General features: G+C 32.4%; 2 protein-coding genes across 3 annotated transcripts; both read left to right on the forward strand.

Annotated features, from left to right (window-relative positions):
* The first annotated feature begins 1,906 nt into the window (after positions 1 to 1,906).
* Positions 1,907 to 7,512, forward strand: LOC140810936 (uncharacterized). Its single transcript, XM_073168856.1, has 13 exons — positions 1,907 to 2,080; positions 2,599 to 2,658; positions 2,771 to 2,836; positions 3,524 to 3,546; positions 3,681 to 3,856; positions 4,374 to 4,490; positions 4,601 to 4,649; positions 4,909 to 4,994; positions 5,218 to 5,319; positions 5,675 to 5,729; positions 6,122 to 6,221; positions 6,948 to 7,170; positions 7,291 to 7,512. Exons 3-13 carry the CDS (start codon positions 2,795 to 2,797, stop codon positions 7,386 to 7,388), a joined length of 1,071 nt encoding a protein of 356 aa, XP_073024957.1. The 5' UTR covers positions 1,907 to 2,080; positions 2,599 to 2,658; positions 2,771 to 2,794; the 3' UTR covers positions 7,389 to 7,512.
* Positions 7,513 to 7,535: 23 nt separating this feature from the next.
* On the forward strand, positions 7,536 to 9,479 carry LOC140810937 (uncharacterized). Of its 2 annotated transcripts, none has more exons than XM_073168858.1 (6): positions 7,536 to 8,056; positions 8,136 to 8,167; positions 8,725 to 8,794; positions 8,870 to 8,956; positions 9,044 to 9,069; positions 9,194 to 9,479. In XM_073168858.1, exons 1-6 carry the CDS (start codon positions 7,854 to 7,856, stop codon positions 9,220 to 9,222), a joined length of 447 nt encoding a protein of 148 aa, XP_073024959.1. In that variant the 5' UTR covers positions 7,536 to 7,853; the 3' UTR covers positions 9,223 to 9,479. The 2 variants fall into 2 exon arrangements, with proteins under 2 accessions (XP_073024959.1, XP_073024958.1); XM_073168857.1 differs by having other exon boundaries at positions 7,538 to 8,056; positions 8,130 to 8,167.
* The last annotated feature ends 3,465 nt before the right edge of the window (positions 9,480 to 12,944 follow it).

Raw genomic sequence — 12,944 nt, forward strand, 5'->3', positions numbered from 1 at the left:
CGACTCGGTTCATATCTTGAGTGACAAATAATAATTTTGACATAAACAATATTTTTTCACAAGTCGGGTATGATAGAAGATGCGTTTCACAAATTAGCTCATGAGAAAGTCTTACAAGAGTTTTTATGAATTAATTTTAATATTTTTGTATATTTAATAAAATAAAAATGTATAAAAGACATTGTGTTTTATATTAATTTTTTAAAAATAATTTGAAGATATATTAGATATTTCAGAGTAAAGAAAAAAATATTAAGTGTATTTAAAAAAGCGAAGTGTAAATAACTTCTCTTAAATGTTTGCATTATTTGTATCGTTTCATTTAATTTCGATTACAGTTCTGAGTTTCTACTTTTATATATTTAGTTATCCATATTCTCTAAAGTATTAAATAAACTATTAATTTTGTTATATATAATATTACCTTTTTTTTAATTTTTCAGTGAAGAATGTTATTATGAATTTTTGATATATTGATTGTTGATACATCAATATTATGGCAAAAACTTGTGTGAGACGGTCTCACGGGTCAAATTTTGTGAGACGGATCTTTATTTGGGTAATCCATGAAATATTATTGCTTTTTATGCTAAGAGTACTATTTTTTTGGTGAATATGGGTAGGGTTGACCCGTCTCACAGATTGATATCCGTGAGACGGTCTCACATGAGACCTACTCCAATATTATTATTATTTAATTATAACTTTAGTATAAATATTTTTTACAATGTTCAAAAAATAATTAAAATTTTAAACACATTTTTCATCTAATAACTAATATTTTTTTAAAAAATATTTATTAATTATTTAAAAATTGATTAAAAAAATAATATATATTTTAATATTTTTATTTTTTATTAATTACCTTACACTCGATCAATATATCAAATTCAATTATAAATAATTTAATTCGATAACATGACTGTTATTTAAACTAGTGTATCGATGCACACGTTGTTTGTTTGTACAATATTTTTTATAATTCATTTGATTTATTTTTAAATAAACATCAAAATATAATTATAAGAAAAAGTGAGGGATTGTACCGCAATTTTGATATATGAATTAAAAAAATATCTTTATGATTTATTTGGTTAATTTCCATTTCACATTTGAGTGTGTTCATTTTAGATTGGATGTTTATTTAGTTTGTTGCTTGAAGTAGTTTTGAAAATGAAAACCGTAAAAAATGGTGAAGAAGTTGAGAATTGCGAGTAAGATGATTTGTTGAGAGTTATTAGGTGTTGATGCATATTTCAGGTGTATAAAAAAAAAATTTGGTGGAAATTCATCATAACACTAAAAACAATTTGTATATCTAACTTTATAAGATAATAAAAGATATGATATCGGTATAAATTTTTTTATATAATAATTAAATATATTTATTTTATCAATATTTTAAAATAATTATTTAAATATCCATACTTAATGATTTTATTATTTGTATATTGCACGATACTATTTATTTTTTAAAATTTTCCACGTAAGCTGCTAGTTGATTGAGCTAAACAAAGCAGGATTCAATGACGAAACAATGAGCCCGTTTGGTATAAGAAGCTACAATTAAAAAAGTGTTTTTTTTTTTAAAAAATGCTTTTTTAATTTTTAACTTGTTTGGGTGGGCTTCTAATACTTAAAAAAGCACTTATTTAAGTTGAAAATAGAGTTTTTTTAAAAGCCCTATTTTAGAACTTTTTCCTTTTTTAATAACCTAAATTAATGAGTTAAAAAAGCACTTTAATGATATGTATCCAAACACATTTATTAATTTAAAAAGTGCTTTTTATCTATTCATCCAAACACAATATTAACACAACTTTTATTTAAAAAAACATTTTTAAAAACCAACTTACAAAAACACTTTTTTAATCAAAAAATTTTTGATATCAAACGGGCTCAATGTGCGTATGGGTGGCTTAGCTATATAAAACTCCGGGACTCGTGCGTTCCCGCTATTCCTATCTCTACCTTGCGCTACTCTGAAGCCGCCGATCACTACGGACTACCGAAGAACATCGAATTCATCCGAAAACTCTACGCAATTCATCTCCATTTTCCGTCTGATCTAGGAACAGAGGTAGTAATTTCAAATGTTTTTGCTCTTTCCAAGTGCCTCTTTCCATTTACACCGTCGCTTTCCTTTTACGCTTTTTATGTTACCTTGTATCGAGAGTTTTGAGTGATGAATTTTCTGATTCTGAGTAATTAGGTATTATGTAGATGAGTTCGCGTTTTGATAAACCGTTATATGATCCTGTTAAGCAGTTAGAAGGTGAGACAACTCTACTTCACATGCATATGGTTTCATCATTTGTTTATTTGGTTTATTTTTGCCTATATATTCAATTAGATTCTAAAATTATAAAATTTTCATTTGTTTGATAGAACTCAAAGCGTATAAATGGTTTCATCACTCTCAAGTTATCTTCAATTTCTTACTTGCTGTTTATGCTGTGGTTGAATCATTAGTTTTACAATTTTTCGTGATATCGACCAAAATATAAGTTGTTCTTTCATTTTAATTATAGCGTTATGTTGAATAAAGTAAAATAATCTACAAAATCATGATGATGTTAATCAGTGTTATATCTATAGATTTGTCAGTTACGTTGTTTTTTGGACAGCATTATATCTGAATCCCTAGATGCAGGTAAGGTCAGCTTTTACCTCCTCAGATTGATGTTTCATGACATTATGTTTCTATGATGATTTGCATTGCTGATGACATTTTCTCTTTTTCTTTCTTTTTAATTGTTCTTTGGCTTAGTTGAGTCTGAGTGTATGGTACACAATGTTACAATGGATGGGTGGATCAAGGCGGAAAGTGGCAACTGTGAGTTTTGATCAGCTGACTTCTTTGCATTTAAGCTCACTATTTTGGGGACTCCTAGCTGCACTTACGAGTGTTTTTTTTGAAAAAACAATCATGACTATTTATTTAAGTAACAACCATTCATACAAGGTATATAAGTAATTTGTTTGAGATATTTTCATATTTGGTAATTTTACCTCATGTTAAGTTGGATAAGTGACTAGAACACTGCAATAACTGACGACATAAATTTATGTTCATGGTGACAAAAAGACCATCAAATCAAGGATTTATCATATAACAAATGCACAGAGTATGAAGGTCGGCCAATAGAGGTGGCCCCACTTTACAGGCTACTATTACTAGAGCCAAGTTTTGGTCATCAAAGCTTTGTCCAATCTGACAGTTTAAGCTCTCTCAATACTTGTTAGTTTAGTCTAGCCAGCATGAATGTTCCGTATCCTCTAAGAGGCACTTAGGGATAATTCTTTTCATTGCAATGAAGCACTTGCATAACTTTATATTGCTCTAACAGATGTTTTTAGTTCTCCTGTGCTATGCCTTTTTCTTCCTGTTGCTTAATTTACATGATAGATATTGATGCAATCCTTGCCTTATGTTGCAACTTTTGTATCGTAGTTTGTTTCATTGGTTGTGGTTAACATTAGCATTTGTTTCATGCGGGTGATTCATGGTGAAAAAATGCAGTCAAGAAATTCAATCCATGAAAGGTGCAAAATCTCTCTACAGCATATCGATTTCTTGTTCTCTCTTCATGCTCAGCAAATGAAATTCTCAGTACTTTCCATGTGGAGTGGAGTGAATATATTCTGTCCCAAATTGATCTTGACTTAAAAAATTACAGGCAAAGGCAGTATTTTGAACAAAGGAAACGACAGCAGCAGGCAGCAGGATCAGAAGGCTATGTTGATGGAAAACCTTCGTGCAGTCAAAATTATGAAAATAATAGATCACTTGACATACTTAGTTTGGTAAATGCATCATCTAGAGCTTACGAGAACGAGACCAGTAGCTTGAACGGTAATTTGCGATACTTTCGTTTTGTGCTTTTACATGCTTGATTTTCAGAGATTCTCATTATTTGGTGTCGATGAGGACCATTAGGAGTGTAACTCATAGTTATTTGTCACTTAAGTCAACAATTAGTTGAGTATTGACGTTACTTTTTTTATATAAAAAAAGTAGAAGTTATGTTTTGTTTTGTTTTCTTTTATCTACACTATGCTGCTGCTGACTAATAGTCTCCATTTTATTGTTGATTCTTTTTGGATTTATTTGGTTCGATGTATATATTTAGTTCCATGCTTCTGATACCATTTTTTTGGCAGTTGCATATGCAACCTGGCTTGCTTAAACATCATTGAATTTCATAAGCTGTACAACTATTTAAAAATGATTTTGACATTTTGGTTCATGACTGCGCTCTATGCACCCATATTTGATGATGCATTTATTGTTGGAATTTAGCAAGTGTCTTAATTTGTTACATAAAATTTTCACTGATATGTTTTAATTATTTCTTTCCGATCGTCAAAAGCAAGAGATAACTCAAATGACGATGATGGTTTCGAATTCCATCATCAGTACGCCCACCAGTTCCCAACTACTCACACTGGTAGAGACACTGTAAATCAATCTAAACCAAAAGAAGAAAGTATGCTTCTCATCCTAATTCGTTTTTTCTTTTCGTCCGACAAGGTCAAATGCTTTATTGTTTTATCGAGACTTTGTTTTTTGGGTAAGCGTCATTCTCTGTTGTTTCAGCCTCAGGAACATCAACTAGTCACTACTCAGATACTGGAAAATCAAAGAAGTGAGTGCGTTTAAATGTGAATCACATACATGCTTTGGAATTTGTTAATGAATTTGTTGCAATTTTAATAATTTATGTATCTATTAAATTATTACATCATAACAATGACTTGTTTACTTTATTATGTTGGTAGTCGACACAAATTTATGTGGAATATCATTTCTGTGGTTTCTGTGCTGCATCATGTTTTATGTTTCCTAACTATTGTTTGAAGAAAAATCCTCTTATCCAGAAGGAATTAACACCGAATTCTTCACAGGGTTCTGGCCCGTTTGACTGATCCAAAAGAACATTTAGCTGGGAATGACAACAAATTTGATCATTCCATATTGTCCCCTGCACAGCGTGAGCATCAATTGATCTGTGTTAGTTCCCATACTGTTTCCAAAGAACATATGTTGTTCCATGTTGGCTGTCAAACGAAAGTCATGTCTTTGTTGGAGAATCACTCTTAGGAGGGTGTTCATGCCTTTATCATCGATACTCTGTTTGCTGCAATATTGATGATAAAAATTTTATATGCGATACTCAGCTGGAATATATTTTCCATCTTGTTTGATGTTCCCAGAGATGTCAGTTATGGATTTGCTTGGCGATGGCGGAACAAACAGCAATGCAGAAGAAACTTCAGTGCATGAACAGGAAGCTCATGTTGCATTTTCAGTTGAAGGTTTGCTTTTATAATTTATTGAATAATAAAGTTCTTGTTTATCATTGAGTGAAATGCTATAAATTTTGTATCACGCTATCTGAAAATTTTGATACAGTATATATTTTTCGCCTCCCATTCCCGAGATAAAAAAATTTGTTTCATTTTGGCATTTTTGTCTACACATCGGAGAAATCATTCTCCAAAACTTCAGAGTTTTACCTTACAGGATTGTGTTATTGCAGATAAACTCACTTGTAATTCCAAATTATGAAGGAATCCTTTTTTTTATGAAAATTATATGATCTTTCGAATCGTTAGTGGGCCTTATAAATCTAGCATGCATTAATAACGATACATATCTTGTTCATTTCAGGTTTAGGGAAAGTGGAAGCACAAACTCCAGTTCAGTCACCAAAGACACCAGGGAGGTAATCTCGTGAAATTGCTGATGGAAGAGGTCATAACGGGGTGTAATTTAGGAATCAAGTCTAGATTTGATCTTCTAGCCATGGTTTCTGTGATCTAAATCCTGAGATTTCTAGGGCTACATACAGATTTTGTCGTGTGTGGATTCTGAAACCATAACATGAATTGATTTTTCCATTCTCGTATCTCTCAACTGATAAGCTCTTCACATGATTCCTCCACTGCACACTACTTAAGGAGTATTTGTTTGGAACCATAACATGAATTAATTTTTCCATTCTCGTACTTCTCCTTCACTGTATAATCATATACTGGCCTTTTACATCTCTTATAATAATTTCTTGCCTATAATCCATTTGATTATTACCCTCTTATCTTTTGCTGAATTTTACAGATTCTTTTTAAAGGGTTATTCTTCACCAAAAAAATCCTGGAAACAACCTACAACATCCAAACACATGGATTATAGTTTTGATGATCTTGGGTTCCAAATGGTGAGCATCTATATCTCCGATTTTCAGCTATATAAATAATTCTGGGGTCAAAATCGGATGTGCTTGTAGGTCCCATGTATAATCCTTGTGCAGGGCCGGATTCTTATTCTAAGCTATTTAGCATGCCCATAAAATTTATTGAATGCCATTTCCACTTGTGTTATTTAACCTGCACCTGCTAAGGTGCTCAACATGTGTTTACCAGCATGTATTAATTGGAGCTCCTGGTAAATACTTGATTATACTGTCAGCTAAAATTCTATGTCTTCAGCTATGCAGGAAAAAGTGAAGGATCGTATCCATATTCCTGGTTGTTAAGCAAACCGACAATTTAAATTTTGTTTTCATTATTTCAAAGCTCTTGTCTATATTATCTGGTTAGAAATTATATACACAATCGATTTCTTGTGAGTTAAACTTTGAGCCAAAATATGGTGAAATTTTATTCTAATAGGAAGCGAGAATTGGTCTAAGTTGTAATTGGCGAAATTTACTGCTTGACCAATGTTTGATTATTTCCAATTATTCAGGCCTCCTTAACTGCCACTTAGAAGAATCACTTCTTGGGTGAATGTACTTTATATACATTTGTATTTTGTCATTGATTTATCAAATGTTTGCAGTTGTTGACATTCTACATGTTACCTGCCAAGTTATTTTAACCCCAGTATTTCTGGGTATATTTATCACACTTTCAGACTAATGCATCAAATGGATAAACTACAGGACGTCATGATGCAAGATTCTGAATTTTCACCTTATGCCAGCTCTAGAAAATACCCTTTCTGCTCCACGGAGAAGGTGAATATAATTGGTGGTCCAAATCCAAAATTCTTAAATTTCAGAAAGTCCTCTCCATTCTATTCGAATGCAAGTGATTTGAAGGGTGTTTTTAGCAAGAATGAGCTTTTCTCCATTGGCCGAGAAAATGGCAAAATCATTTGGAATGGTAGTGTTTGTTGTTCAATATACCTCTTCATTTGTAACCAAATTTTCTTTCTTTTACTTATGATTTGAAGTCATATATGAGGAATTCTTGAGCATAAATCATCTGGTTTAATTTTTTCAGATCAAAAGAATCTAAAAGTTCGTATAGCCAAAAGGGGTAGTATTTGGGTCCATGGTTTATTTTTTGTGGACTCTATCAAACTTCTTGAGAGAAGTTGAATCTGCGTTTGTTGCACTTTGAATTGATAGTCGTATGCTTTTGGATCACCTGGAAATTTTTTGACCAACTTACCATGTATATAAGTGTACAGTGCTAATCATCTTTGACTCTAATTTAATGACATTTTCTTTATTATTTGAACATGCTCTTTGAAATCAATTGTTACTGGTGAACTATCACACACCTTTAACTTGTAATTTTTTAAGGGGTTATTAACGACATTCTGCCTCTTAAGAAAGGCATCATCCTGACAATGGCGTTGCTACTAATATTTACTATCTGAAAATGGGGCTTCAGATTTTTTTCTTGTAATTATTTTGTTGAGTTGGGTCATTAGGTTGCTTAATGACTGAGGTTTTTCCTATGTCGTGTTATATTTTCTTCTATACGCAAAGAGTTGGTACAGATCATATTTTATTGGCCAAGCCAATTTCTCTTTGCTTGGGTAGGATTCACTATATTAAATGATATCACTGGGAACATTTGTTCTTTTTCCATTCAATAGGTCCAACTTCTTAGATGCCGATGATGATGAATTGGGAGATTATGAATCATTTTGCGATAGTCGGGCAGATCCAAGTGACGTCAGTTTTAATGATCAATTCGATATTGAAAACCATTGGAAAAGAGATTTCAAATTTGAAGACTGGAATCTACAGACTAAAAGGTCCGCCTCATGTAATATTTTCTCCATTCTTCTCAAATATGTATTCTCCTGACAGGATTTCTTGTGACTTCAGGTTCAGTACCAAACAAAATCGAAGTTTTGATATGGCAGGTAATTTTTTCCCAATATTTTACCAATCAAAGAAGATTTATTAAATTTTGCGCGAGTTCTCTTCAGTTTCTGCATTATTTTGTAGATCTATGATACAAAATCACAGTAAGTCTGGTTTTTGGAAAAACAAAGGTTCTCTGTATGCTTTGGTCTAGTAAAATAGTTGCATTCCATCTCAGTTATTACTAAGCCTAAACATTTTTCCAGGGCAAAATTGAAGTACTGACTTTAATTAGGCTGCTATGGGGAAAACAAACAACATTTTTAACCACCAGCAAATTAATCCCAAGTTTCAGTTTCCTCATTCCTGCAGCAATCCTTTAGAAATTATATTTCCAATTCAACTCTATAGCGTTTTCGACTTCCTCCATTTTTTCTTAATTTCGATATCAAATGTTTCGTTCTTTTTCTAAAAAAAGCCATTCCCCTTCATTTCTCATTTTATGTTTATCAGCTTCTCCAGTAAGAATGCTAATTCTGGATACTATCTGATGCTGCTCTTTTTCCCCTTTGAAGTTGGTTAAAAAATTTATGTTTTCTTTTTCTCATTTAATCAGATACAATTCTTCCATATTCAAAGTACAAGATACCGGAAGACTATCCTGATTTCAAAATTTCAGATACAAGGTAGTATTCAAATTATCGGAAGAATTTTTACGTTAAACTTGTGCTCCCTAATTGTTTTGTTCTGCATAATGGCAGGTATACTACTTTTAAAATTGATGATGAAGATAAAGATACCTCTACCTGCTTTGCGAGCGAGGACACGAGAGAGATTAGTCGGCTGAGGTTTAACATTTGTCATTCATGTCCGACATATAAAAGATTTCATTTTATTCCGTAAAACTTATTTAAATTTAATTTCTTCATGCACAGTGAAGAATCATGCTCTTCCACAGCAGGTTAGTTTCATTAATACACAATACTGAGTATTTGCAACACACACGCACACACACATGTATGTACATGTATATATTTCTTCTTTTAATTGTGAACTTTTCATTGTGATTAACTTTTTGCATTCAGTGAGGGGTGATGCAACCAAGAAATCTTGAAAAAACAGCATAGCGTGCCAGATGATGCCCCCTGGTATGCATTGACGATCACTGAAAACGATCAGTTCTGGATAAGAAATATTTCCAGAGAAATAGAGTTGAAGTTTTTTCTTCTGACAATCGGAAAAAATATATATATGCAATGCAACAGCATTATTTGATTTCCATCGTATTCAATGATTCACAGATTCTCTTCTTCTCGTAAACTCTTTTTGATTGATATCTTTTGTTATTTTTCTGCAAAGTTATTGATTTTGGGCATGAATTGATCTAGCAGATGGGTATATATCACATGAAAAACTTGAAATTTTATGTATATTTTTTCTAAAATTCGGCATTTTTCCCTCCTTTTAACCATTCTAAAAAACAAGTACATTAAGCCACTCCCAGGGTTTTCTAGATCCGCCACCAGACTGGGTTAATTTTAGGCATATCTAATATTTGTATAATAACATGATTTATTATTCATTACATTATGGTTGAAAAAGGTATTTGATAAGTAGATTCATCGTTTTTATCTTCGATAATATCTATCCATTGTATTACAATAATCATCATTGATATTTTACAGATGGCAGTCTTGTTTGTAAAATAAAATACATGCATGCAATGCACATGTTGCCTAAGCTTTTTGTCACTAATTGCTGATTTCCAAGATAAATTTAATATATCATGGCAGTTTTGTGACCGCCCATGCCAGAGTGCTCGTGATCGACGCCATGCTGTAGAATCTTTATGCATAATTAATTCAAGGTCAATCATTGGATGCTCTTCCAAATTCTAATTATATACGTGACATTCTTCTTGTTGGGTCTTCGTCCCATCCCATACGCCCAAAGATTCCTGTTCAAGATACCTACAAACACATATTAGGCGGATCTAGGGTACGTGAGCTTCTTTCTAAAAACATAGGGACTGTAATACATGTAAATTTTGTGTTGAGCGTTTTTGCACAATCTCAATATTTTACAAGGGTGTTGGATGCATTTTACCCAACTGAAGTTGCTGAAATCCGAGATGATAGCCGAGAGGTTGGATCTTCACTTGAGAATCTCGGATCGGACCTTCGAAATCTGGAAGCACAAAGTCAAAGAATAGAAAACAGAGAGAATACTATATGAGTAGAGTGAGTGAGTATATTAATGAATAAACAATTAATGAAACCTGATATTTATAGGAGAACAAAAATAGTCCTAATTTGGTATATTTAGATTCTCATAAGCTTGTACAAAATTAGGTTAAATCTTAATGGACTTTACATTTCTGGGTTTCATTTTTATGGGCTCCCTGTTAATGTCTGAATGTGAGCTCCCTAGGCAGGAGCTCGTCTATGGTCTGGACCCGGTGGGAGCTCGGCCGACCATATCCAACAATAAGATACCAAATCTAGGAGGTCGGCGGCGTGAGGTCGGCCATCACTTCCTGTGTTACGACCACGAGCATTTGGGAGGTCGGCAAAGATGACCTCTAGATGCCCCTTCCTTACCCACATCACACGTGAGAAGACTCCTGACTTTCTGAATACCTGAGCCCCTGCCTCTTCTGGGCTACCGAGAGTAGTCCGAACTTATCTCCGATCCGGAGGTATTACCAACCAATATGTGATGAGTAGTCGAAGTATTTAATAAAATAAGAGAACATTGCAATTTTTAGTAATTTAAATTAGCATGTTTCGGGTTGTGGTCATATAATTGTTAATGTTGGTTTTCATCAAAACTTGGAGATTTTTTTTTTTTTTTGGGCTTTTTAACCAAAATTCACTAATTTTTTTCAATATTGTTTATCTGATATCGATTTTTTCTACGTAACCCATATAGCGAGAATAAACTCATTTACACATCAAAATAAAACTAAACAACAAAAAATGATAAATTAAAGCAAAATGACATCAAATATTTTAAAATAAGAGAAAAAACTTGTCGTTTCCTTTATTTTAATAGACAGATTTTCATGCATATAATATAGCTTCTATTCTTGTTATAAAGTCATGTAGTATGAGCGTATCAGTTTCAAGTAAGCCATATGTAATAGATTTATTGGTTTCGGATGAAAATTGACCAAAACAAAAAAAAAATTAAGTTAGTAGATGAAAATCTAACATTGACAAGTCACATGACTAAAAAAAATAATGTAAACTTGCAATATTGAAAATCGAAATTGTCCCGTAAAATAATTAATTTTAAGGAATACGGAAACGTTCGAAATCAATTTTGCGTGGTAAATTTTTATATATCTTAAAATTTGATGAATGAAATTTAAACTAGTTTTCATTTGAGTTCCTGATCAACTAATATGCTTTATTATTTCGCTTTCTGGGAATTTAATTGAGGAAAATGGAAAAGGTCAGTCAATGAATCACTCAACCGTCGTTTATTTTTTATTGGGCAGTATCTCTTAGTCGTTGTTTACAAATTCATATGATTCATTAAATAATTTCATTTTTATGCTTGACGGGGAGTACAATGAATAAATTTCACGTCAATTTTTAAATCGAGCTAATGTATTTTATTCATTTTATTTGGTCAAATACACTTCAAATTCATTAAAATTATTTACATGTTTCGGACAACTAATAATAAATATTTATTCTCTTGAAACTCAATGCGTGCATAGATAAAATTTTATTTTTATAATAAAAAAATTGCATGTTATCCTTAAAACAATATTCTAACGTTGCGTTTGGTTGATAGGATTAAGTAGGTTTATTTTTTTTAAATCTATCTAATCACTCGTTTGGTACGTTTTTTATTTAACCAGGTCAATCCCTCCTATGAATGATTAAGTTATATTAAGTAGGTTAAAATAATTACCTCCTCAACTCTCTAGGATTATTTATCTCAACCTCTAATTCATCCTGCTTTTTCAATTTTACGTACCTCTTCCTAAATCCAAACTCCCCACCACTTCCTTCCACCGACCGCCGCCGCCTCCGACCGTCGCCGCCGACAACCGCTGCCTTCCGCTTGCCGGCAACCCCGTCCGCCGACCTCCACCGCTTCTGCCGGACGCCGCTTCTTCCGGCCGACCAGCGTCGCCGATTCTGTCCGACCATCGCCAGCCGATTCCGGCAGACCACCGCCAGCCGCCGCTTCCGGCCAACCACCGACCTGCCGCCGACCGTCGACCGTCGGACCGGGCCGTCGCCGGAGTAAAGAAAAAAAAAAAAAGGAAATTTCGTCATTTTATCAAAAATTCAAAATTATCCATACTTAAAAATCATACCAAACATAATACTATTTTACATCATATATTACATTTCTATCACAATCATTTTTTTTTATCATTTACATATAATCATTAATTTATTTAATCCTTCCAACCAAACGTAGCCTAAGGACATGCGAGTGGGTTCGCGCGAAAATCGTTAACACGGTACTGAAGTCCACCTATTTTATTTTTTATTTTTTTAACTGAAAATCTGGCTGTTATTGATTTTTAATAAACAAAAATCGATTAAATTTGTAAAATAAAAATAAATCAGAAAACATAAACTGTAATTTCTATTTGTGTTTTTTTGCTCAAATCTGAATAATGAACATATCCGATTTAATTCTTATTTTCGTATTTTTGTTCAAGAAAATTTTAAAGACAATGAATAAATTGTTTAATTTTATTTTTAGTACTTAAACAATTTTTACTAGATAATTTCAGTTATCATCGTATATGATTCTAATTTTTATTTTATGTTTTAAATTGAATTGTTATTTCATTCATAAATATAG

Source organism: Primulina eburnea, chromosome 13 (genome assembly GCF_022965805.1).
Source record: "Primulina eburnea isolate SZY01 chromosome 13, ASM2296580v1, whole genome shotgun sequence".
NCBI lineage: Eukaryota > Viridiplantae > Streptophyta > Magnoliopsida > Lamiales > Gesneriaceae > Primulina > Primulina eburnea.